General features: G+C 39.9%; 3 protein-coding genes across 4 annotated transcripts in view; 1 reads left to right on the forward strand and 2 right to left on the reverse strand.

Annotated features, from left to right (window-relative positions):
- Window positions 1–265: 265 nt before the first annotated feature.
- znf362a (zinc finger protein 362a) lies at window positions 266–11,939 on the reverse strand. 2 transcript variants are annotated; one of them, XM_079341525.1, is made up of 9 exons: window positions 11,441–11,939; window positions 8,342–8,405; window positions 7,191–7,395; window positions 6,104–6,229; window positions 4,636–4,963; window positions 3,396–3,620; window positions 2,004–2,082; window positions 1,721–1,879; window positions 266–1,625 (listed from the first exon to the last, which is right to left on the reverse strand). In XM_079341525.1, the coding sequence occupies exons 2-9, from the start codon at window positions 8,402–8,404 to the stop codon at window positions 1,506–1,508; spliced, it is 1,305 nt and encodes a 434-aa protein (XP_079197651.1). In that variant the 5' UTR covers window position 8,405; window positions 11,441–11,939; the 3' UTR covers window positions 266–1,505. The 2 variants fall into 2 exon arrangements, with proteins under 2 accessions (XP_079197651.1, XP_079197650.1); XM_079341524.1 differs by having other exon boundaries at window positions 7,191–7,428; window positions 11,441–11,938.
- A 1,713-nt stretch (window positions 11,940–13,652) lies between these two features.
- LOC306822928 (uncharacterized protein) lies at window positions 13,653–17,367 on the forward strand. The gene is made up of 3 exons (XM_079342230.1): window positions 13,653–13,713; window positions 14,304–14,453; window positions 15,557–17,367. Exons 1-3 carry the CDS (start codon window positions 13,659–13,661, stop codon window positions 16,627–16,629), a joined length of 1,278 nt encoding a protein of 425 aa, XP_079198356.1. The 5' UTR covers window positions 13,653–13,658; the 3' UTR covers window positions 16,630–17,367.
- A 3,477-nt stretch (window positions 17,368–20,844) lies between these two features.
- The window catches only part of trim62.1 (tripartite motif containing 62, tandem duplicate 1), a 32,110-nt gene continuing 26,566 nt past the window's right edge, over window positions 20,845–26,388 (reverse strand). The window contains exon 6 of the mRNA XM_079342130.1: window positions 20,845–23,854. Within this exon, the coding sequence (XP_079198256.1) occupies window positions 23,304–23,854 (551 nt within the window). The 3' untranslated portion in view covers window positions 20,845–23,303. The remainder of the gene's footprint in view (window positions 23,855–26,388) is intronic.

Raw genomic sequence — 26,388 nt, forward strand, 5'->3', positions numbered from 1 at the left:
CTGAATTATCAATCTCAATAACACTGGCCCACAGTGAAGTGAGAAACAACAAGTCATGTCTGCGTAGCTTTAAAACACATCTATTGTTTTGTTGTCAATCATCGTTGAAAAACTGAATATGGAAAACTTGTTCCATCTAACTCCTCCTCGAACAAAGCATTAAATGCATGCACAAGCATTTACTTAGATTATGTCTGAGCAAATGTTGACACATGCAAATCTTTTCTATTTTATTGTAATAATAGAATTATTTATTATAAAACAGTTTAACAGTTAACATAGTTTATTTACAGTATATATGTATCATGCTATAATAACATCGAGGGCAACTGAAAAGTTCTAATTAAACAAACTGGACCCAAGAGTTGTAACAGAGTTAAGGCTTAAATGCATATAATGGCAAGTGTTCATTCAGAAAACAAAAGGAACATGGACATATTTAAAGAAGCATGATTGTTCAGTTAAGACATTAATGGTGAAAAGCCAAAATCCATTAAGATTTCCAGAAAGGTAACACACCTGTTTGTGTGGCTCGGTGACTCTTAAATTTCACTCTGATCAATATTGATATGCACAGGTGCAGTGGAGACTAAACGAAACTGTTTCAGAATAATTGTAAAAAAAACAACCAATAAAACAGTGTGGAAAATTTGGCGAGATTTATGTAAATATTACTTTTTGGCTTTTTAAGTTAATATTATAGAAACATTGTTGAATGTCTTTCTTCACTTTAAATACAAGAGAGAAGAATCTCACGCCATTTCGATTTTTGGTGAGGATTTCTTTTTATAAAAACACTTTTGTAACAGTATCAATAGGTCAGGGTTTAGCTTGAGGAATACTGAAAAATAATTGAAAACATAGAGAAACATGTAAAAGAAAATATGTGGATCCATCTTCATTGTGAGGTCAGCGGGATGCTGGAAACATGGTGAGAATGACATAAACAAAAATGTTAAGTCAATATTTGTGTGTGCATTATAGACACATAACTGGTGAAACATTGCAAACACAGACATAGAGTAGCACGATTTACATGACTTAACTTTATATAAGCATTCCCCTTTATGTTCACTCTGTAACCCGGCGAATGGAAGACCATCTCTGAAGCTTTTTTTTTTTTTTTGCAAAGACTTAACTGAAGAAAAAAAAAAAAATCAAAAACAACTTAATCAGTTTTAACACAAAAAACGTTTGAAAAGATTTTCCATGTAGCTGCCCAGAGCGATACTTCTTTTTTTTTTTTCCCTTCCTGTGAAGTCATGTAGAAAAAGGCATTTTAAGGCCTGTCTTTCTTTCCAGGCCTGAAAGTGCTGAAAAGTCATCTTTGGATGTCCCCAATAATACTTTCTGGTCAGCGACAAAGGAACAGAGGAAATACTCATGACAAGAGCACCTCTTCACAAGATGCTTGAACAATCTGGCACACTTAAAGGATCACGTCTGTGGGTTCAAAGTCCATCAAAGGAGCGCAGATATCACAGGGATCGTTTCGGGTGAGGAGCTCAGATGAGAGAGATCCGTATAGGGATGGTGGGAGACTCTGTCCTGTGCAGAGGGGAGTGATGGGACACGACATGTTCCACCAGTGTGTGCTTGGACATGTGCTTCATAAGGTATGTCTCCTGGGGACAAACAACAACAACAACAAAGTTAGACATTTTGCTGCAGTTTGCTCAGATTTGAGTTTTTTTTTACTTGACTGTGATTCCTCACTCACTGAGGTGTATGCCCGGCCGCACATGCTGCAGCAGTAGGCCTTGGCGTTTTTGATGGCATGTGCAGACATGTGGATCTGCAGCGAGGCAGAGTCCGAGTAGGCACGGTAACAATTGGAACATTTGAAGGGCTTGTCCTTGTTGTGCTGTCGCTGGTGAGACTTAACAGCAGGGAAAACAAAGACAAAGAAAGACAAAAACAAAAACTTAGTCAGGAAATCTAACCCAACAGAGGAGGATTGAGGTGGTTAATCACGGAGAGGAGGAAAAGGAGTCGATTTTTACCTGCAGATTAGACAACTGAGTAAAAGCTTTTTCACATCCAGGATGGGCACATTTATAAGGCCGTTCTCCTGTGTGGATTCTGAAATAAAAAAAATTAAAAAAACAAATACTGTTGTTTGTATAACTTGTACAACACTGTGACACATGCAATTAAAAAAAATAATAACAGCTGATTAATTAACCTAAGCAGAAAACATCATCAAAGAGCAATACAAGATCTGATTTCTTAAATTCACACGCAAGAGATGTTTGCGTTTAGTTTGGCAATCTGAAAGTCAACTGATTTTTTTTTTTTTTTAACTTGGTTGGAATCAGTTGGTTGCCTAAAAGCTTGCTGCATAAAGAGTTGACAAGGTATGTTGAAACGACGACGGTTAATTTCATAAAACTGTCACCTCTCCACATGCTCCTCCTCTGAGGAGCATGTGGAGAATACATGTACAGAAAGTTGGAATGAGACTCTCCCATCGACATGAAATGCCACACACTAACTAGCGACAGCCTCAAACATTTGTTCCTACTGATACATCAGATATGCCATGTAAAAGTCTCAGCTCAGTAAACCTACAAAGATATTGAAATACACCTGTGAGGGCACTCACTCTTTCTGCTCAGTCAGAGTAGTGAGAGAATAAGATCATTGGCTCTGATTAAGCCCAGGTGTGGGGAGCTTTTATTTACTCTGAGTCTCCATTATCTCACCTTCAGAGGTAGTGAAAGGTTCTCCAGTTGTTTGTGTGTATATATATAACACAACAACTACGAATTTGGTGTATTAAATTTCCATTGCCTGTCTCCAAGAGAAAAACTTGTTGAGCTGAATAGTCTCGTTGCAACTCCTGCCTTTTGTGTTAGCAAAGCTCTCCCTGAAAGCCTTTGCTTTTTGTTCCGTGTTTCCTTGGTCTCCTGGACAATTTTAGTTTTGAGTAGCAGTTGTTTAGTTACTCAAATGTTAAAATGAAAGCAGGATTGATTTCAAACAGTAACTAAAGTACTCTCAGCCTAAGACAGACAAAATTGAATTGTGATTGATCAGTTTGATCTTTTAAAAGCCTAAATAAGTACACATACACAAACAATTCCCAAAAAGTTAGTGAATTAAAATAACAGTATGGAGTGATTCTCGTAACATTGGAACCCGATGATTGATTAAAAGTAGCACAAAGACAACATATCAGACGTTGAACTGGATATTTTCACTGCCAGTTTTGATAATGCTGCATGTTTTGAAAAAATAAACATATATAAATAGATGTAGAATATGACAAAATAATGTGAATGGCTGCTTCAGGTATGAATATCAAGAATGTGACGTCGTATATCTAATGCTTGTCACAGTTTGAAAAAATAAGAAATGTCATGCAAGTGTTGCGACGAGCGAAGGGATCGGACCTGGTGTGCTGCTGAAGATGGGAGAGCTGTCGAAAACACCTCTCGCAGTACGAGCAGCGGTAAGGTTTGAGACCAAGGTGTATGCGCAGGTGCTGAGCCAGGTAAGATGCGTTCGCAAAGGATTTGGTGCAGTGAGGACATTTGTGAGCCTTTGCCTCGGTGTGGGTTTTGGAGTGAATCTGCATGTCTGACTTGGAGAAGAAGGTCAGCTGACACATTTTACACCTGAGAACAGAAGCATATAGAGAGGACACACAGTTAGACAGGAGCATGGACAGAAAATGGGATTTATTTGAATCGCATATTCATCCTTGCACCCCCCCCCCCCCACCCCCCCAACTAGGCCTCTGTAATCTTTTTGTTTTGTTTTGTTTATTTCTGCATCAAAAACAGATATGTGGATGTGACGTGACAGACATGGGGGAGTCCTCGGATTTCATTTATGCTTAACATAAATAAACATCAATCAAGATACCAAGATGTCTTTTTAAGGAAGAGGAAGAGAAAAACAAGTCCTTAATCATAAGCCTGTTAGGTATTGTAGAGACCAGGAACAGGTCTGTATTAGGAGACATCACGGCCATAGCAGAGAGATTGAGTTTCGGTCCAGAAAGAACCGGAGAACAGTGCAGGTGTCGTGGCGAGTGAACAGCGGTAGCTCAGGATATCTAAAGCTGAGATCACCTTTGTTTAGTTTGTTATCATATATCAAAGGCTGTAATAAATCAGGAGAAATGGTGGGAGACTAATACTTACATGTTAGAGTTTCTTAAAGCGAGTATCAGCTCTATTATGGTAAATCTGTACATTTTACACGTGGAGGAGCAGGTTTCAATACTTTTACTTGTGCCTTGAACTACCAATTTTTTGACCTGCAGGGCATAGCAAACCAGCTATAACAGAAGCCTGATAAATGTAAGATGTCCTTTATGTTGATACAGAGCAACATTAACACGTAAAAGGACTTAAAATGTAAGTCCAATATTTTCTCTCTACTAGTTTCTGAGGGGAAGTATCTGGCCTAATGAAGCTGCTAATGTGTGCTACAGTGAGTCATAAACTTGTTCTGTTGACAGTTGGCAGGCAGGGAGAGTGAAACAGGTTTCATAATGGGACTACTGATGAAATGATTATTGTGTGGCATGAGCCAGAAGCACTTTATTTTGGTGATATATACGATAGATTTTAAGTAGTAGTATTGTTTTAGGAACGAGAGCAGCGTTGTGTTGTGATTCCATACCTGTAGGTTTTCCCCTCTTTGGTGGTGATAGAGACACAGGACTGATCGTGGCCTGAGGCTAGTATAGGGTAGGGCACCACCAACAGTGAAGACCCGTTCTCTGCTTTAATCTTCTTCCTCCCTCGTTCCTCCTTTGGAGGAGGGCCGAGGAGTCCCACCAGGCCTCCGTTGTTTTTTCCTGGCTCCATGCCGTGGCTGCAGGCTAACCCTGAGATGAGGTGAGGTGTGGGGGTTCCACCCAGCCTGCTGTGGCTACTTGAGGTGGGGGTGGTAGGGGTGATGATCTCTGAGGTGTTGAGGTTGCCCGTTCTGGACGCCAACGCCACACCTGACAGGTAAGAGGTAAAGACAAAGATTTGTAGAAATAATACATTTGTAAGGGTTAGAAATTGACATTGACGTTAACACACAGGCACTATCTAAGACCAGCTGACGATTGAGGGGAACATGACACTGTGAGAGTGGCCGACAGGTTCTGACAGCGCGTCAGCAGTATCTCTGGCATTGTGCCGGACCTAAAAATGTAAAATTAGTTTCCTCTAAGGGGTTGCTTAGTGATTTGTGCTCTCAAATAATTTGTATACTGTATTTGTTTTTTTTAACTTCTGTTTAAAAGACCTGTCTCTACCATAAATGTACCATAAATTGTTCAGCTTCTCTGGTATGTCTTTACCAGAGGAGGACTAGAGCACACGGGACAGAGGGGTAGGAGTTGGAGTGTCTTTCCTTCTACCCTCATTGTGCAATAACACATGGACACTTTCACTTGTATGTGCAATAATAATCTCAACCAAGTGCAATAATCGCAGTAATAATCATTGCCTTTTTTTTGTATATTTTTTTCTGCTTCTTCCATGCATATTTTTTGTATATTTTTTCCAACGGAAGAGTGTTCTATTATTTATGCTATATTATTCTTTATATTGTTACTTTTTGTTACCTGCTACATTTTTATTTTTATTTTTATTGTATATGCTGCTGGAACCTAAATTTCCTTGAGGGAGTCATCCCAAAAGGACCAATAAAGTTCAGTCTAAGTCTAAGTCTAAGTCTATTTGTACAGCACAGTGAAAACAGTTCAAACAAAAAGCAAATATTTGCAGGTTTCTGATTCTTAAATTTAAATAAATTCAACCACATGACAGATAAATCTAACCAGCAGTAATCTAGTGGATTTATGGTGGCGTAAAGCGATCTTGAATCTGTGACTTCTTCACACTTCCAGAGCTTTGAGAACGGTGACTGAGTTTACAGTGTGTAACCACAGAGGGGGGGGGGGGGGGGGGGGTTCAACTTTGTGTTTAAGCTGAAAATATTACAGCATGAATTAAAAAAAGTATTAATGAAACATAATTAATGAGTTTGGATAAAGGAATCCTGCATGATGCACTCAACCCGTTTCTTCTTTGTTTCTGAAAACAAACAAAAAAACAGGGCGCTCCCCCACACTGACAGCTCTGTGTGCTACCTGAGACATGGTTCGTCCTGGCGGGATGGTCGATCAGTTGACGCAGGTGCCAGTCTTCCCATAATCCTCTGGCTTTGATAGCTGCCTTATCATCTAGATTCAAATTCACATCCCCCAGAATACGACCTAAAAAAATCAACAAGAATGGACATTTGAAAAAACACGAACTGTTTAATTATCCTGATCAAGAATGTCTTTATTTGGACATACAGTATATAGTTGGTGTAAAGACTCAACACATATTCATTAAGTTGAATATAGTCTTTGTAGACTGTCTAATAATCTTCTAATCAATACTTTATTAGAAAATAACAAATGTCCAAAATGTAACTACTTTAGGTGAAGTTCAGGTTATAGTGATGATGGTATGATATGATGAATGATTGTTGCAGAGATTATAATTGTTTGTTTACATTAGTTAACAGTGTTAAGTGTTAACAGTGTTAACCGTGTGTTAAAGCCACATAGTGTCAAAATTAAATAGCTTAAAAACAGGTAAAGCACACTATTTAAACAAAAGACACTATTGTACACACTAAATTGGCTCTTACAGTTTTAACACTTTCTCCTTCTTGTTTGTTAAAATGAGCTTGCACATTTGATAAAAGTGACACAATATGCATTTACGATCAATAGTTTTTGTTTGTCGATCATACTTTTTGTGAGGTAGGTCTGTGCTAAAATTATTGTTACAGATATAGAGAAGATTCAACTACAATGTGTATTTTGAAGTGTGCTAAAAGTAATATTTGTATCTGCATTAGAAAGCCACTAGAAAAACGATGACAAGAAATAAGGACATAAAAAAATTCTCTAAGGTGATCATAAGGCCTCAGAGGCCACCAAAGCCCATTTTATTTAACCATTATTATGAGCGTGAGAAACGACCATACTCTACCATAAATGATACATAAAAACTAATGAAGTTGTTTTTTAGAGCTGATAAAGAAGTCCAAACGGTACATCGAGGTCAATGCAAAAACAAAAAAAGAACCAAAATTGGTAACAACAATTGGAAATGTTGATCCTTAACGCTTTGGCAGGATAAGTGTAAAGTGAAGTGGAGGTCGCTGAGGAGTAAACCTACCTGTGACGGAGCTGGAGGCGGGCCGTGCGTGCAGTGCGATGTCAGGTTGAGATGGGCTATGGAGAACAGGCATCTGCTGAGCTTTGGACATCCCGTGCTGGCCGCTGTCCGCCTGGCTGTGGGGGGGTAGTAAGTGCTGCTGGGAGGTTGGGGCTGAGGCAGAGGGCAGATGTGGCCCTCTGATCTTCTCTGCCATCAGTTGCTCCTTGATTTTATTGATCAAGACTAGGTTATCCAGCTGATTGGCAGGAAATGACATTTAGTCAGTGTCATTTTATGAGGTGATGATACCCTCTAGTGGATGATATATGACATTGTAGCCAAAACACTCACTGTGAATGTAAGTAAAAAGTTGAATTAAACCAGTTGTAGAGTTGAATTAAACCCATTATTCCCAACATATTTGACCCCTTAAAACAAAATAATGTCTTCTTTTAAACCCCTTATCACAAATAATGAGTTTAGCCTTGAGCAGAACTAAAACCAGAAGTATTAATCACATTTGTAAAAAAAAAGTAAGGGGAGGAGAGCAGCTAACTTTGTGTGAACACGATATATGTTGACTGATATTTTATACATTCTTTTGTGTATTTTAAGGGCAACGATAATGAACTGGAGCCTGTTTACTTTACATTTGGGATAAATGTGCATCGCTGATGTAGACGTGTGGTCTCTTTCCCTTTTATTGACCAGTCTTTATGCTGTGTGCTGCTGAACTTTATTTTCTAAATTTATAATTACATTTAAATATACCCTTAAATTATCTTGTGACATAAACCAGTTAACCTAGCTTAGCACAAAGACTGAAATCGGGAGTAAAGTGCTAGCATTACTTTTCCCAAAGGTAAAAAAGATGTGCCTAGAATTATGTCTAAAATGTCAAAATTATACACTATATATATATATATATATATTTATTTTTAATATTTCTCCAGTAATTGTGTATCTATTTTGTTTTACTTTGGTTCTGTGTATAGCTTTATGATTGACAAAAAAACTCTTGGCCAGAAAATGAAGTTCCAAAAAGTCAAATAATTCTTTTAAACTCTGCATCATTAAAAAATAATCTCAAAGAAAAACGTACAAGCTTTGACTCTACTACCTGAAGTTAATGTGTGTGTGAAATACAGCAGAATACCAGAGTCACTCACCTGGCTGGGCATGGCAGGAGGCGGAGGCCAGAAATAGGGATTGTTAAAGCGAGGTTCAGCCATCCTGAAATAAATCAATAAGAGTCATAAATAAGGTAAGAGCTGCTTCTTCACTTCACCATCTATCAGAGACGTGGTCAGAGCATGTATCGAGTACATGTTGGTCAGACTTTGAACATAGTGGTTCCCTTAAGAATATTTATTTCTTTACTACTGAAGTGTCAACTTTTATTTGTTGGCAAGGTAAGTCAATCATTTTCCTTGCTTTGATCTTCAACATTGAAACTTATAACTTAGATACAAAATAGGGATGATTTTGGGGAGGAGGGATTGCAGTTGTACTTCCCCTCTTTTTTTATCATCTTGGAATTTTTTGGGTTGTTTTAATAAGTTTGGTGTTGGTGATGTTCCCAAAAGCTGCCTCCGGTAAAATTATGTGAAGATCTACTGTTGAGCGCTAAATAGCAGTTAAAAAAGTTGTATCCACAGCACTCCACCCGAACAGCAGCTGACTGTTGGCCTGTTGTACTTGTCCGAGGTCTTGTGATGATGTGTTCTCAGATATGAGAGGAGACCTTTAGTCTTTTGACACTTAGTCCAAGCCTGCGCTGTACCACAGACTTCACAGACGATTATGTTTGGTAAGTGTCACAGATGTCTGGCAGCTGTTTCTCAGGATTTCCAACCACAGGGCTTCATGATGTGCATGCTGCCTTAGAGATAAGCCCTCACATGATTAAGTCAGCTAGTTAGGGAACTCTCCTTAACCGTTATTATCTGAGAAAACAGAAATGTTTAAGAGATGGGGCTCAGATGCTAATCTGTCTCCTGCTCTGCATATATGGGGCCCCAGCTGTTAAGAGAGTCTGATGGGAAACAGAGGAAGCGTTGGAGCAAAGCAGGACCTGAATGACGTAGCAAGGTCAGTAATCCAGCTAAATATAATGAGCATAGATTAACTGAAAACATGATGAGGCCCACTGGATTTTTAAAGTTATATTGTACAACAGTACAAAAGTTATATTGTATATCTGTGAGAACAAAATACAAGGGTGGCATATCGGCGGTATAGGATTGAAACCTTGTATTTACAACAGACAGAGCTTCTATGTCTTGAATTTACGATCGTAACAGCCTTTCTTTCCTTCTCTTCTCTGAAATTCTTTTTATAAAACATTTTACTTTGCATGCTTTGGCACACTTCACCATTCCTAAGTCTGTTTGGCTTAGCAGAAGCATAACACAGTCCACGCCTGCGAGCCAAGAGAAACAAAGTGGATATGTTCAGGAGTGCATGCGTACAGTAAACTCCTCAGAATATTTCTCCAATGCAGCCAATGGGGATCAGTTTCACTTCCTGGAGGCTCTCTCTGCCTCCAGGGAGCAGGATCAGAAGTTTGACTGCTAGACATATTCTTGTCACTTTGGGATTCACAGAAAATGATTAATGGCAGAGAGGTCCTCTATATAACATGCAGTTCCTGTGCAGTGCCTTATAATCTTACTTTGCTTTTGAAAATGTTCAAAACCGGGAGTGTCTAAATGGGCAGCTTTAGGATTTTGGGCACAGCTTTTTGCTGCGGACATGTAGGACACGTTTGGCAGCTGGGTTTAAATGAATCCTAAACATATAAAGGTTTCAGGTGACCCTGATCTACTGTACACACACTTCTGGGACTGTAAAAGGACAGTTGAATAATCTATAACGTTCTTCTAAATTGATTTTGCCATTTTAAATATTCCAGCGCACAAGGTTCAGATAACAATGCATCGCTTTGTCTGACAATCAGTCTAAAAGCATCACATTTTTCTCTGATTATTAGGTTGCATTTTGTAGTATAGCTCTACTAAAAATCCCTCACTGATTCTTGTGTCTAACTTAATCCGATAAGAACAACTTTTGGTCAGTTGGATCATGAAAATCTGTAAATACTTGTTGGCCCATTTACTTGGACCAGAATCTGTGTTCAATTGTAAATATATGAACTTGACGGGTTAAAGATAAAGGACACATATTTAAAAGTAAAAACTTTTAAATTATTATCATTTACTCAAAAAGCCAGGTGTCATCATTTCAACCATTATTATGAAAGTGTCAGCATTGTATTAGTCTGTAAGATCAATTTGGTTGCATAGTTTTAATAATGTAAGTACCTTTAACATTATGGCCTATGTAGAGTATATGATGCTTCCGTTTTTAAACCTAGTAAGATGTTATAATCATGTGTACAGTTATCACACTGATGGTCAGCAGTCATGATCAAGAGTTGCACAGTTATGTGCAGGAAGCACGCCTTCTGCAGACTCGAGCTTTACTGGAACAAAGCAGAAAACGGATCATTACTTTTGGATCACCAGCAGAAAGAAATACGCGACAAGTCCAGGTCTTGAGACAAAAGTTAGGGTTAACTTTACTCCCTTTTTTGGTGTCTGCGATGCAGATGTATAACACCACAAGAAACCAAAAAGGAGAAAGAAAAGCAGATGTTCAAACGAGCTGTAAATGAGAGCATCATCTTGTCCTCCGCAGCGCCTCGCTCTGTCCGCCGCCTCTCCCACATTCTCAGACAGTTTATTAAAAAATGTCAGACAAAAGGAAAACAAAAATGGCAGCCCTGTCTTATTTTTATAAGCAGTGGACGCCATATTTTGCAGATCCGAATATTATAAGGAGCTGATTCTTCAGATGCTATTAAAAAAAAAAACCGCTTCGGCGATGCGGCGGGATGTGGCTTATTTGCATAAGGCGTACGAACGATTGTTTACTTTGATTTGCAGGTTTGAATAGCCCGGCGTTTGAAGGGGGGAAAAAAGCCTGACACTTCCTTCAACAATCATGATGCTGAAGCTAAAAGCTCTGCAGCTCCTGAGCTATAAATCCAAATGACGACGTGAATACTGGCGCGTAATGAGGGCTCTTGTTTGCAGTAGAGAAAAAAAAAACGAAATCATTTTCACAACTCTACGCAGCAAATAGTCCTTTTTTTTTTAACGCAACTTTTGCGTGACTTGAAAGGAAAATGTTGACGAAGCATGTGCATGTTAGAGGAAAAAAAGAGGAAAAGGAGGCAGTGGTTATGCATCGGGCGGCCAACATACCTGAAGCAGCAAGAGAAGAAATATTTTATACAGGATTGGACTCTTCTTTCTGCTCGCTCTCAGTCGGATTTCAAACCTTCCGGGTCGCCTGCTGTTCACTTCTGGGTGCTGCAGGCGAGGTACAGAAACGGGTTTTTAACCTATTTTCTGGGTTCACGTTAAATGGCTGGCTCTCTCTTTTTTTCCTGCAGATGTTGCGGTCGCCTGTGCGCTACGGTGGCTTCAATGCACGTGTCGTGTTCATGTTTTACAACGTTTTCCTGCTGCCCATCAGTTGCAGTGTTAATAAACTATGTGCCTATAAGACTTTTGTTTCTCTGTAACATCTAAAACACATCTGTTCATAATTAATAACCATGATGAAGTGCAACAATGAGTTGCATGCAGGTGTCATCGTATCATGTCGCCTCTCCGGGTTCAGCCCTGTCTTGTAGCCTACAGTAAATATATAAAGTGTAATCCTCTCAGCAGCAGCCTAACAGACTGCTAATGTGCTCTATGCTGAGCTCAGCAGAAGGTGGCACTGCTGCCACACATACACAGGCTCAGGTAGAGGTGAGCAGGTTGGAGCTTCAATGTAAAGATGCTGCACTGATAACCAACATCCAAATGTATTATTATCTTGCATTCATTATAATGAGATTAAAAACTGAATTATAAGTTTAAGAGAGGCGTTATTTCTATCTTAGGAAACGCTTTGGTGCTGTGCTGTGTATTATATCATGTTGTCAACCTCATTGATACCAATGGAGAATGCTCAGACCTACTGGGAGCTGCATCTTTCTTAAGAGCTCCTGGATTGGTTACAGTCACTAATATATTAGATTCTATCAATGTTTATTGTGGAAAACTATAAAGTTTAACAGCACAAACACAATAGCCTCACAAGTCATGATGTAGCTGAATTATTGCCCCTCTAAACAGTTATACAGCTAATATATGTGTAGGTTTTAAGAGTGTGCAACAAGAACTGGTTTCTAATCCAACATGATCATCAGAATAAAAACTGGCTCTCCGAACTTTTCACATTTGTGGAGAGGCTGTATTTTATCCCTGCACTCATGGTAGCTTTCATCCTGGGACACAAAGTAGCACACATCCACAGGCCCTCATTTAAATAACTGCCTATTCCCCCAGAGTGCATGCAAATCCCCACGTGACTTTAGCTTATATCATTTCTCTATAGACAATAATACATTTCATTAGACATCATTTTACTTCTGTTTACAAAATACATGATAAAACTTGTAACATGTAAACAGAAGGTGACATATACCGTAAGTATCTGTGAGCTTGATTTGAGTATAGGTCTACAGGATTACATGATTTGACTTACTGTGCAACAAGTTTCAAACAGCGATGCCTCATTTGAGAGCAGTCATAGCAAGCGTTAATAAAGAGGATGCTCTGCTGGATTAAAAAAAAAAAAAAGACAGAAAAGAGATGCAGATAACATGTTCTTGTCAGGTTGTCTACAATCTCCCCTCAGATACAGAAAGTTGTACATAATCTCATTTTATTGAAACATATTATCAAGAAGAGAAAGCTGCACAACAAGAGTACGTAGTTTTATCAAAGTTTTGATCAAATGTGTATTACAATGTGTTCCAATCTGCTGTGTTGTGGTATTTTTTTTCTTTTTAAGTTTCAGCTCATAGGGTGTGTAAAACAGTTTCTTCAAGCTCAGTTTGAACACAACTGCAACTTAAATAATAACAAAGCTAAGCTCTATTTATTCCAGAAAGGTCACACCTATCCAAATAATGTACAGTGGCTACAACCTATAGCAACTAAAGACATTATAATATTGTCATGTATTATGTATGAGGAAGATGATGCCATATGGCTTGTGGCATCATCTTCCTGTGTTCTTGCTTCATGATCAACATCCTGCATGTGTGTGATTACTCTACCCTCTGAAAAAAACACAGTGTAGTTTGACGAAGATGGGTGTAACACAGGAGTGCTTGTACACTGCAAAAAAATTTAAATGTAGTCTTGTCAACACTCACACACACAGACACCAACACAGCTAGTTAGACAGGTTTTCTCTTAGTTAGACACTTAGACACGCACAAATAGTGCCACACCCTCCGAGACGCACATGTTCTCTCACCAGCACACAGGACAGGCCAGGTGCAGGGAGTACAGGAGGGGGAGGAGGGGTTATTATCTCCATGAGGGTGGAGCAAACAAGGGGGGAGGTGAAGAGAAACGGATGAAATGTTTGAAGCTCATATTAACATGCTGCTCTGAGGCTCCTGGGAGTCCAGGTAAGAGCTAATTAACTTCACAGCATTTCTACAAGACTAGATCCATACTCTTACTGTTACTTATTGTTTAAATTCAATAATGTATTCATTCAATAGAATTATGGGATATTGCAACAGGTTGAACCAGTCTGATTGCACAGTCTCATGTTCATATTATCAGCTAAGAGTACCAACGTGTATTTCCAATTTGCTAACTTTAATGAGAAGTCAAATGGAGTGTTTTAAAGCACTGCTGCTGTTGAAAATCAGTTTGAAAACATTTTAAATGTCATGCATGTTGACAGCAGAAGACAGCTGAACTCGCTGCTACTTTTGATGCACTGTAAACAGCAGTCTAGTCCAGGGTCCACTAGTAATGTAAACAATGAAAATATTGATCTGAAAAACCCAATACTGGAGTGTTCACAGAGAATTGATCGACATCAATGAAAGTTTAAACAATTCCGCATAAACTATATAGATATATTCAAGACATCTTTCTGGAGTGGACTCGATGCAAAATGCCAAGCATTCCTCCTCCACCCCGAGGCCAAAAAGAAAACCAGTTTGTTCATACCTTAACCAACGTGTGTGTGTTGTTGTTGTTGTAGCCATGGATGGGGTGTTGGAAGGAGCGGCAGTGTTGTGTGCATGCAAACTGACCTGCAGTCTGCTCTCCTTGCCCTCGCTGGCTACTTCCCACAGTCCTCTCAGCTTCTGCTGCTGCTGCCTCCTCATCTTCACTGACTTCCTTGTCACAGGTGGGTTTCAGGACTTGACCACAGGTGTGCTGGTCAGTATGATATAGTGGTTTTAAACACTTTCTGTATTTTGGCTATGTTCCCCATAAGCTCTATAAGATAACATGATAAGCATTATTATCAACATTATGTCACACGTGTTGTTTGAATCAATATGAATTTCTTTGGTATCTTAACAATATTAAATACGGTATATCACAGTGAATTAGAGGGGAAAAAATAAGTAAAAATAAGTCAGCAAGTACATTTTAAAGAAAACAAACAAACGTTTCTTTGTTTGGGATCTTAGTCGTCTTGTGTTCCTGAGTGATAAAACTGAAGTACATTTAGTCTTACAATGTTGGTCAGACCAAACAAGCATTTTTTAATCGGACGGCTTCAAGAAAATTAATAATCATACATTTACATTTATTTTAACTCTTTTCTGACTAAGAAAAAAATGATTACCTTATCACATGGAAATAAAAACAATCAGTCAAAGCAGGCTCAGAGCAGCACACACACACACACACACACACACACACACACACACACACAAAGATACATTTGTCATTAATGGGGGTTATACAAATAAATATTGACTGATTGATTGAAAAACATAAGCAGAAGTAGACCGACGAAATCTGCTATTTTTATACCCACTTACTTGAGAAAGACATTATCTTCTTCCTCACCTTACAACTCGGTTTCACAAGAGAGCAGGATATTGTGAGACATCACATCACCGTTTTTTTTCTTACACAAACTTGTGCAAGTGCCATGTGGAACTTTTAACCTCCACAACACACACAGTTTAGAGTCAATAAACTTTACAGTGAGGTGGGAGGCACAGTATGCATATTCATGCAATTTGGATTTTCAAGCTTGGGGAACAACATCAGTTTAAAACTAAGTAATATATCCTTTTTGCAGAAAACTAATGCACAACAAATATTAAATTCCAAGTTCAGTATTTTCTTACATCTTTTACATCTTACAACATGTTTAAAAGCGACTTATTTTTCAAGTTCAGTGAATAACAGCAAATGTTTCCACATAACTCTGGTTGGAATTTACTTCTCTAATCCATCCCTCTACTGACACTTTATTGTTTTCTTCCACAGCTTTTCTGAGTTTCCTTTGCATCTTTAAGTCCTGGCTGACTGATCAGACCACACTGGGTGACGTCATTGCCCTGCGCTTCCTGCTTTTCCTCAGCCACACATACGGTGTGGTGCTGCTCCTGACAGCACCCCTGATCGCTGTGGAGACCCTGAACAGACTGGTATGGCCTGGCTCAGATAGACAAAGTTGCTATGTCGGGGAAGAAACTGTGGAGGACACAGGCACAAGGACACAAGGACAAAGGTTTTCTCATGTTGTTAGTTACCTCTGCTGCCTTTCAGTGTGGGTTGTTGTAGCCATCAATGTCAGCTGGAGATGGAAGCTAGAGGAAGTGTGGGCTGATGACTGTTTGCACACAACCAACTCTCTCATCAGGTGTTTGCCCAACCTTTTCAGCCCCATGCCCAGCTCTGTGAATCCCTGCTGGGACATGGCCTTCCTCTGTTTTCTTATGCTCGTCATTACAACCAGCACAAGCCTGGACAGTGGACACGAAGCTCCTGCATGGACAGAAAAAGAAAAACATGGAGAAAAAAGTTGTGTTACAAATAACAGTGGCAAATGCTCACGAGACCTTGTTCTAGTTCCCTCTGAGCGTGTGAACCCTCAGAAGTCAGCATCAGAGGCAGCACAGTGTGTTGGCCCAAAGAAAACAGAGAGCAGCTGCACTAGCCACAGAGTGTATTCGTGGAATAGTGTGCAGATATCAACGAGTCCCCATAGAGACTGTGTCCTCATCCCACCTGATTTTATATCTGCAGGGATGGGAGGACAGGAGCATGGACGAACAAAGAAAGGTATACTTCTGACATTTATCTCAAAAGATCCCGTGAACTGGGAATGCTGGAGCCAGTTTTGGCAGGGACAATGGGGTTTTCCCTGCCTGGGGGTAAATGTAATTATAGGGTTTGTGGGTGTGCTCTCCATCTTTGTACTGCCTCTAATTCTTAGTGTCAACATTCTTCTGGTCAGAAGTATTGAGACTCTGCTGGAGATATGTATCAAATCTTTAGTTTCATCCGCAGCAAACAAAAACAACACATCCACCTTGCACTATGAAACACTTATATAAAACAAGATGGGTGGGAAGCAGAAATCTGAAGATGATTGGGCGATGTTTGCAACAGGATGACCAGATAAATATTGCATGTGTGCAACAGCAGGTCTACCTGACAGCATTGTTCTGAATAGGACGTAAATAAGTATTTCTGAGCTACTATTCACATGTGTGGAAAGTGCTGAAATCTGCGGAAGGGGCAAGTTGAGGCGTGCTTCTTAGAAAGACACTAAACCAGGCTAGAAAAGACAGCTGTAAGGCTTTGCTTTTATTGCACAGGCCCTTAAGATCGGCAGTGATTTGTCAATACACAATGGGTTGCAAAACAAGCCTCTCTAGTTTAAATAAGACTAAACCCAGAGGGCAAACAATCTTTTGGAAGAAGACATATGAAGTGTGGTACTGCTGCATCACATAAACCCTTCATAGAGCAATTGACCTGAGGGTGTGCCACAGTTTTGTTTTCCTTCTTTGTGTTTTTGTCTCTGTTCTTGGCCTCAAAGGACTGTACTTTACTTGAGAGATTAAACTGTAACTATTATATTTCGTCAGTACTGTGAAGTGAATTTCAGTTAGGCCCACTTGTACAATACTTGAGAAGTTACTGTTACAAAATCCTCCTGCTGCACTACGTGTCTTATGACTATATTTTGTGCTTTACTGAAGTGTGTGTACTTAGTTTTAAGTTTAGGATTTTTCATTAAAGCAAATGATGCAATGCAATTAAAACACATGATTCATTACTTATTTAAAGATATAGCATTTATTTGGCTACATCAATTGGCTACTACAATTCTAGGTGACATTAAGTTGTTCTGTTTACTAAATTTGGACAGAGATCCTTTTTACTCTTCATGCTAACATACGCTAACGAGCTGGTTGTAGCATTGGCTAGCTACATTTAGCAGTCTGACAAAGTCTTCTCATGAAATCCTACTAATGTGGGCTATAGCACATTACTGCTTTACAAATATAAAACAATTATATGTATAAATATAAAACTATAAAAATAAAACAAAGACTTGTATTTTGAACGTAGACAATGAAAGTATCAAAACAGCACATGGTGATGGCCTGAACCATCTGCTTTAGTGATGCACTTGATCCACAGGTGAGCAGAGACCGACACAGGATGTCAACACCAGAGGGCACTCTGGCACAACAACTCAGAGCTATACTGACAACAGACTAGACCTTGAAGCTGCTGAAATGTGATCAGTGCCTTTGAGAAAGAAACTGGAGAGGGATGTATTGTAGAGGACTGAGGAAACATAAGAAGTCATTGATAGGTTGCACACGTCTTCTCAAAGTGAGACTAACCTGTGGAGTCAAAGCCTATTCAAACCAAAGTGCACATTGACTTTGTGAAACCATAGGGCCATGCTCCTGTGAGTGCACAATGATTTTACCAGGAGACCCTGTTAATGCCCTGATGTAATGTATTTGAAGGCAAATCATTGCTTCATAACTGCAAGACTACAAGTTACTCTGAAAAGTACTGTGAACAGACAAAAGGTTAATTGGCCCAGTAGGCCTAGATTTTTTTTAGTGCATGATGACATTGAGAGGCAATATTTTAGATGCTGTAGTTTGCAGTCATCAAGTCGTTTCTACTCACTGAAATAATGATACTCTGTGGAAAACATCAAAACACTACAAGAAGAACAAGAGCAGAAATGATTTCTATCCTAATCAGGAGTTTCATTTTATTGCTTTAACAGAACACCCACATGTGATTTAACTGCTCCCAACCTGATGAGTAAGAGAAGAGGTTTTCTCATAACGTCAGTAAGAGCAATTTTCTCCTCCATATGACTGCTTTCTCTTCACTCCTCTGAGGCCGGATGAGTCCCCACATTGAACATTTTGGAGATCCAAAATTGCCCAGAAGTGACTTAGGGAGGTAATATCTATGTGAGAAGATCTCTGGTTCTTAAAATATACAAGCCAATAGGTTATAAGTTTAAAAAAATAAAATAAAATAAAATGTAGGCACTAGAATGAAGAAAAGACCATGAATGTAATATGATTACTCCTCCATTGAACAGTACAACATTTTCAGAGGGTTTTTTTTCTTAATGTCTTGTGTGAAGCACTTGTTCACCTTATTAAACTTGTTGTTAAAACGTGGCTTGCCTTTTACAGGACTCAGGACTCCAAAGATTGTAGGGATGCATGTAAAGATATCCAAATGTATCTATTTATAATTTGAAAGCTATCAGAATACTAACCAGTCTCATAAAATATATTGATTTATACAGGTTACCTGAGCCCAAAGGAACATCTTGAAGCTGTTCATTTTGTCCCACAAACAGAAACATTTTTACTAATAATGACAATTGAGGCCATTAGCTACAGAGCATGTTCTTTACTCTTTTTGATGACAAAAGTGAGTCTTTCTTTTTCGCTTTGTCCCTAATTTCTGAGATCAAAATCATCATGTTGATGATGCCTTGGGACAGCCATCTGATACACGTATCTCATAAGTGTCAGTGACTTTTTAATGGACACTTTCCCTTGAGGAAAACACATCTATTACAAGATGGACACCTTCTTCTCAGATAAAAATGTCTCTGTCACCGGAGTGAGATTAAAGAATGAAAGCTGAGGATATGAAGCCACTTGTCCTGAGATTCTGCTGTGAACAGGCAACGCTCGGCTTCAAACCGCATACTTTGTGTTGTAAAACAGCTGAAATTATGACGCAACAGGGCTCAATCGCTTTGGAGTGTGAAAGAATATAGCAGCAGGGTAAAAAGTTAAACCAAAAACACAACTTTTTGTCTTTCTGATGCATAGTGTGACTCAGATCTTAACTTTCAATCGTGATTTCAAGCTGTATGACAAATGTTCTTCTCTGCAGTTTAACAACCGCTCGCTCAGAGGCATCGCAGACAGCAATTGAGGAGGATGATAAAAGGAACACCGAACACATGCAGGCATTTTTTTATTCGTCATATCTCTTCTGCCTGAGCCAAAATATGAAATGGTAATAAAAAGAGATCACAACCTCCCACCTCCCTGCTGGAAGGCTTAGCAGTGTAGACAACTTGGAAAAAAATGCCTGGAATGAAATTCTGGGTGAAGTAGAGTATTGACAAGCTGAGGAACAGTTTCTACATTTAAAGAATTTTAATCTGCCTCCCAGATACATTGTCTTGTTTTGAGAGTTTTAGTTACACCAATGTTGATATTCACTTACTCCAAAAAGTATCATGATGAATGCTTTTTGACAAAGAACTAAAATCATGAAGATTTATGGTTCACTATAAAACCAATTGGCATGCATGACCTTTTACAGTAGCAGTGGATTTCAACCTATTATGCTTGTAGCCCCTTGAAAATGAGGCAAATTAACTTTTGACTACTTTGAAAATGTATATTTTTCAGGAGTGGGTGAGCACTTGAAACTAAGCGATCTACTTTTGCAAGCCATTCAAAAAGTGGTCCTATCTACGAGAGTCCATTTACGAATTGAGTCCAGACTGAAATACCTGACCAACTGTTAGATGAGTTGCTTGGTTAGAGAATTACAGTTGATCTCGCCATTTTTCTGAGAGGGAAAGGAATGGACTTTTTCATTATGTGCAACAAGAAGTCAAAGTTTTCATGCGTCCAGGAGTTCCATTGATGACCAAAATGCTTCAAAAGCTAATAATGCTACCATCAGTTTTAGCTGCACTTAGCACTGATTGACAAAGATTATGGATTTACACAGCTCATTAACATTTTGCCCATTATCAGTGGGACCTAAATTGGAAACTAAGCACTATTTTCCACACTTTTTTAGCGTTTAGCCGTAAACCCTGATTTTTCTTAGTATAGCTTCACAGAGCTGCTAGCATTGCAAGAAATAAAACTATCCCGTCTTCAAACGCATAAAGCTATTTTAGTTGAGCACTCTGTTCTCTGATGCGTTTGAACTCGTTTGCTATAAATGTCCAGGTTTAAAACAAGAGATCCATTGATCCAACGAGCCTCATCAGTATGCTCCCCATTACAGCAGGAAGTTGTTCGACATGACACGACCCCGTCCACTTTATGTATCCACTTTAATGGTCTTATGCACAAACGCTATCTCTGGCTCATAGTATCCTGCATGAAACATTAGGCAGTAGGTTGTACACAGTGATGTACAGATATAAAAAAAAAGAAGAAGGTACAAACGGTACAATAGAGTAGAGTTAGTTATCTGTGTCTGGATTGTTGCAGATAATAATCAGGACAACGTTAGCTTGACCAGCTGATTTAATCAGTAATTTATTGTACATTAAAACATTTCCCACAAACCTTAAGCAGCAAAAGTGTTTACACAATGATGGGTGCACAGCTGCCATCAAAAGACACGATCATTATAATCATTAAAAGTGTCATAGTTATCATTATAATCATATAAACAATAAGCATCACCACCAGGAACCCAACACCACGTCCAAATAATCTCCTTCTTCATCTCTAAACAGACTCCACTGAAGTCTGTAACCAGGCAAACTGGGGTCAAATGTGACGATTCGTTTTTACCTGAAAGAAAGCAGCTACTCAATGGGTGAAATGTCATGGAAAAAATATTGACTGCGTCAATCAGAGAAAGGGTATACAAAAAAATACAGTAACGATTGTCTTAACCTCCAACTTTACCATCTAACATATTTAGGCTAGTTTTTTCAGAGATTTGTGGAAATATTTTTTGAGAAAATTCCAGAGACCTGACTGCTTTGGGTTTTCTTTTCCGCATCATCATCTAGAAAATGTTTGCTTTGCATGTGCAGGTCCATTCTAGTCAAGTTAAGAGTAAGTTGCAGGTGGCAAAATTTGACCCCAGTTTGCATCATACTGCAATTATTGTAACCCCATCCTACAAAACAAGGGCACTGCCCGGAGACTGAACAACACAGACAACACACACAAAGATGTACAGTGGCAAATAAAAGGGTGCGGGGATTATTTTTGTTTTGGATTAATGTTTAACCCAAAGATAAATCTGTGAAGTTGAACATAAAGTATTTTGTAATAAACACTTTCGCCCACTCTCTCTGGGTGTGCTTGGTCAGCCAGATGGACCTTATTGGAGGGGCACTAAAGCTGGATTTAAAATCTAGCTGCGAAAACACACCCGCCCACTCGCACAAACTCACACACTCAAAACTGTATCTCTCTGTATGCTGGACTTGGCTGAGCGACAGGAGCCTCTTAGGAGCAGATTCTGCAGGACTTGTGTACAACTGCTGATAAAGAAGAGCACTTGAGGCACGTGGGGGTGAAGAAATACACATGGGTGCAGCCTCAGGGGGTATTATCAGTGATTTTGTCATTATGTAACACGGCGACAGCCTGGGGAATGCCAATCGCACAGGGATAGACATTAGTAGACAAGTGTCATTCAAGTCCATCTTTTTTTTCCATTTCCATGATAAAACGTACAGGAGGAATTTGTTTTACATGTATGGAATGATTCAAAATAGTAGAAAACAGGTGGTTTTTGTAGCACTTCTGAGGAAGGATTCATCTCTGATCTATCAGATTTTGACGTCTGAACAGTTAAGCTTTTACACGTCGAGGTCTAAGCCTCACAGGATGACCTGCTTTGACAGAGTGATTTAATCTTCTCTTGATTATAAGACAAAATGAGCAGACAAGATGACTTGATGCAAAAATCTACTGAACACACAAGTGGAGAGAAAATTCAAAAAGTTAGCATCCTTACATTTTTGGGAAGGAGGGGAAACCAGCATGAAGAGAGACTTTTCCTTGAAAAGAGACGCATCCAACTTCTCATAAGCAGCATAATTTCAGACAATCTCAAATTGTCCTCCAACATTTGTGGAGGACTTGGAAGTGGCCAGGACGGGCATCCTATGAGCAAGTTAGTTTTGGATGACAAAAATGCCAACTGTAGCACAGAGAACATGAACTTTCCTCATTTTACAAGGTGAAGATTGAACTCGCAGGGACAACGAGACCTGCGGGAAAAATTGAGATTGTGACCTAACACAGAAGTGAACCAGACTGGACAAGTTTACGGTGGCTAAAGAGAAGCTGAAAAAGGGAACAGAGTGCTGTTACATTCAACATAGCCACCTGTACAGCACAGTGTGAGAGATGGGACATCAAGTTTGATAGGCCCAGAGCTTGATAAAGAGAGTGGTTCCCCCTGGGAGTGTGCAAGGTGGGCCTGGGACAGTCAATTTAGGAGGAGAAATCTTTTCTTTTTGTATCACTGCCGCAGACCCTGGATGAGCCCAGGGGTCCCTGTCTCCATTTAGTGTCATCATTTCAGTTAAAGATGCCAACACTCGGCTCAAGTGCAGGCCTTTATTGTAAGGTCGTTTCAAGCCACAAAGAACACCAACATCAAGCACGATTCTTAACTGATGTGAAAGAAACAAACATTTCAAACACCCTACTGAAGGGATTGTTTGGATATCTGAAGTGGATCTGTACGAGGTAACAATTGAAAGTCACAAACTACTTGATGGCAGATCATAGCTGTGTTGGTAGCATGCTGACTGTCATCTGTTGTCAGTGACTAATGAAAAGTACCTCACACAAACCCTTCTCCAAAAACCCGACCTATCTCTAGAAGCATTTTTAAATTAAATTGTTCAACATCTTTTCAAATCTTAGAGTCCTGTCAATTTGCCTATGATGTCATTCATCAGGAAAACCTCGACAGCAGACGCTTGTGGCTCTTAGAGGCGTACGGTGTTGATCCGCAGTGGCTGCACGTTCTTGCCGTTAGCGTGACTCTGACCGGGGCTAAAGTAGGGGAAGAGCTTGGCGGGGAATTTCTCCCTGTAGGTGTAGAGCCAGGACATGTCGTCTGCATTGTAGAAGATGAGCAGGCCTTTGGGGTAGTCCAGGTAGACCCCCACCTTCTCCAGCTTGCTCTTAACGTTCAGACGGGTCCAGGGCTCTGTGCAGGCGCTGTACTGGTTTCCGTCGTGCATGACGATGCAGTAGAAGCCCCGGGTGGGCTGGATCTGGATGCTGCCCTTGCGGCTGACGGACTCGTTGGCAACCCCGATCATCCACTGGGTCTTCTCCGACACCATCACCTCCCAGTAATGCACGCCCGACACGAAGCCCTCCGCGCCCAGGACAGACACCTCAACATCGAAGCGGCGCGGGGAGTCCTGCAGTGGCTGCGGATGGAGATTCCCGTAGGCCACTATTGTACAGTCATCTGATAGGATCAGTCTTTGGTGGGCTGTGATGGGGTCCAGGGTCAATGCTGCTGGGACTGAGGAAGAGGAGGGAGAGGAGTTTTTATTTTCGTCTGAGATTTAACACTGAAGCAAAAAGAAATAAAGAAAACAAGGCAAACACATCAATATGTTATGACTCTGCTTGGCCAAACAGATGAGAAATGCAGAGTCATTTTTAGCACCTCATTTCTCTTTATCTTTCGCTGTGTGGAGCTGAAGTTGGGAAAAATACATCCAGGCAGCGGGGGCTTCTTACAGGAGAGGAGGGATCAATGTAACAAGCTAACCTCTCAATTCTCTCCCTGTGGAACAGGGCAGTCGATTAACCACAGGCAATAGTGGCAGTAGAATTCCCCCCCTCACGTTTGCACATTTATAACTGAGCTTCTGCTTTTACTTGAAAAAGGAAACCCTCTCAGAAGTGTTTGTGACATCCATCTCTTTAGGATGCAATTCCTTTTTAGTGAAGGCGTCAATCAATACGGGCTACCTGGGAAATAAACTAAACGAATAATAATGCAGCTTTCTTCCTGCCTACTCCCCGTAGAGCCAAACCTGTGAACTATTTTTGTCCAGCCAATTCTGCTGTCAGTCATCTGTCCTGAGTGAGTAGGACTGCAGGAGCTGCACTGCTGAGATAGAGCATAAGCATTCAAGTCAAGCTTTTAATCTGAAGTCACAGAAATACAGGTTAATTACATTTCATGTTTAATACTTTAAGAGTCAAAACAGCAATGTCTTTTGAAGTTTGTGTGGGTAATTTGGGGTTATGGTGCTAGTTCCAACCATGAAGACATAAAGGAGGGAGCGAGGAGGGGATGAAACACAAAATGTTCCCTGCCAATTAATTCATGGGAGAAACGGTTTCATTATGGTAAATGGCTTTCTCGAGAACCTCATGGGAACAATCTTTTTCCTCAGGGAAATATTCACTCTGTGTATTATTACAGAAGTATCCGAACATTCAAACATAAACAAGTGCTTATGAAGGAAATGCTGTTATGTTAACACAATAAAAACAATGTTTTCTTGGAGTTAAGGCATACATTTTAGTGAGATGTATCTACAGTTAAATAAATAAAGCCAAAGTAACATTACACCAGAGGTTAGTGAGATATTTGTTTAAATTTCTTTTTTAGATAATTGACCCTCAAAGACCAACATGCTGAAGACTAAACAGTAAATCCTCCTGCCAGAGTAAGAGGAGGTGGTCAAAGTGAAGCCTTGTGGTAAAAGATGACTGATGCTGTGTTATCTTGTTATGGGTGTGCTCATCTCCTGTTTCAGGAAAATGCAACATGGAGTTGTGCAACAAGTGTGACTGTGTACACCACCATTCATTTTTTATAATGTTTTTTTTTTGTTTTGTTTACCTTCATGCATTAACTACACTCTTAGAATCAAGTGCTCTCCAGACAGTCTGTTTGGGAAGCTCAATTTGAACAACATCATACCATGCTGAAGAGTACAAACGATACAGTGAGGCAGTAACTGCGGTAATGGGTGGAGCTGCTCCAGCCCCCTCCACGGGCTCAATGTCGGTAGGAGGAGGAGTTTTCTCTGTGCAGTTATGTGGTTTTGGGGTGGGAGAATCTGCAAACACGTCTGCGTATTAGGGACCATATCATGCTGAACAATAACAGCTTGTTCTCTTGGCTCTTTGTCACAAAAAGCAGACACAGGAAACAGTGGGCGAGGGCATTTTTCCAGCTCCTCTGCGTTATATCAGCTTGGCTAAATGGAGGTGAAATGTCTGGCGTCTGGCCAGCTAACAGGACATTTCTTCCTCGAGTCAATGACATCTCCAGTGTTTGTTACGATCAAGTCATTAAAATTTCATAACCTGAGTGCCTCTTTGTGTCATGGAGAGAAACCTGCAATCATGCACACATCACTGGAGAAACAATGTTTTTCCTACTGAGCTTGAGAGGGAGAGAGAACAGCAAGGCGTCTGGTAGTTATTCCAGCTAACCCATTAGTGACAGCGACGGATAAGGGATGATGGGGAGGAATGTCTTTATTTGGTCTCTGGCAACCGCTGGTGATGGATCATAACCAATTGTTCCATTTGGCAGCTAGTCAAGGGAGGCCGGAAAAAAAACTGCCCGGCCTCCCAGCTGCCGGTAGCAGGCTGAAATGAGAGAATTGATTGAGCGAGTAAGAAATTCCTCAGCACATTATTTTAAATAATCTCCAGTGAGTGAGTGATGGCTGTAGGGCAGAGGGAGTGGAGCTCGTCTCTGTGCTGTCAAAAACAGAAGGGCATCGAAGCCCTGCAGGATCACCGCCATTACTCACACGAGGAGGAAAAAAGTATCCCGAAAATGATAATGAAAGGCAGGACTAGTTTTGCTCTTCATGTTTCTGAATCATGCATCAAGATTTTAAAGGAGCAGATCCACAATATGGAAAGAAGATGACTCTGATATTAGCATAGCTTAGCATTAAGAATGTAAAAGGAAAATCCCTTTAACCCCGCCATGTTTAAATACACAGTCGATTGGTTTTCGTCTGTATTTCTCCTCACAGCCTTCTCTGAAACAAAGCTTGATTGAGTTTTGTAATAAAG

The sequence above is a fragment of the Symphodus melops genome, assembly GCF_947650265.1.
Source record: "Symphodus melops genome assembly, chromosome: 4".
Lineage (NCBI taxonomy): Eukaryota > Metazoa > Chordata > Actinopteri > Labriformes > Labridae > Symphodus > Symphodus melops.

Coding starts and splice junctions, on each gene's coding strand:
- znf362a (XM_079341524.1), bottom strand. CDS start 8,404: ATGGCTGAACCTCGCTTTAACAATCCCTATTTCTGGCCTCCGCCTCCT. Junction 4,964..6,103: donor CAGGACGAACCATGTCTCAG/GTAGCACACAGA, acceptor CTTACCTGTCAG/GTGTGGCGTTGGCGTCCAGA. Junction 3,621..4,635: donor AAAGAGGGGAAAACCTACAG/GTATGGAATCAC, acceptor TTCTGTTCTCAG/GTGTAAAATGTGTCAGCTGA.
- LOC306822928 (XM_079342230.1), top strand. CDS start 13,659: ATGAAATGTTTGAAGCTCATATTAACATGCTGCTCTGAGGCTCCTGGG. Junction 13,714..14,303: donor TGAGGCTCCTGGGAGTCCAG/GTAAGAGCTAAT, acceptor TTGTTGTTGTAG/CCATGGATGGGGTGTTGGAA. Junction 14,454..15,556: donor CACTGACTTCCTTGTCACAG/GTGGGTTTCAGG, acceptor TTTCTTCCACAG/CTTTTCTGAGTTTCCTTTGC.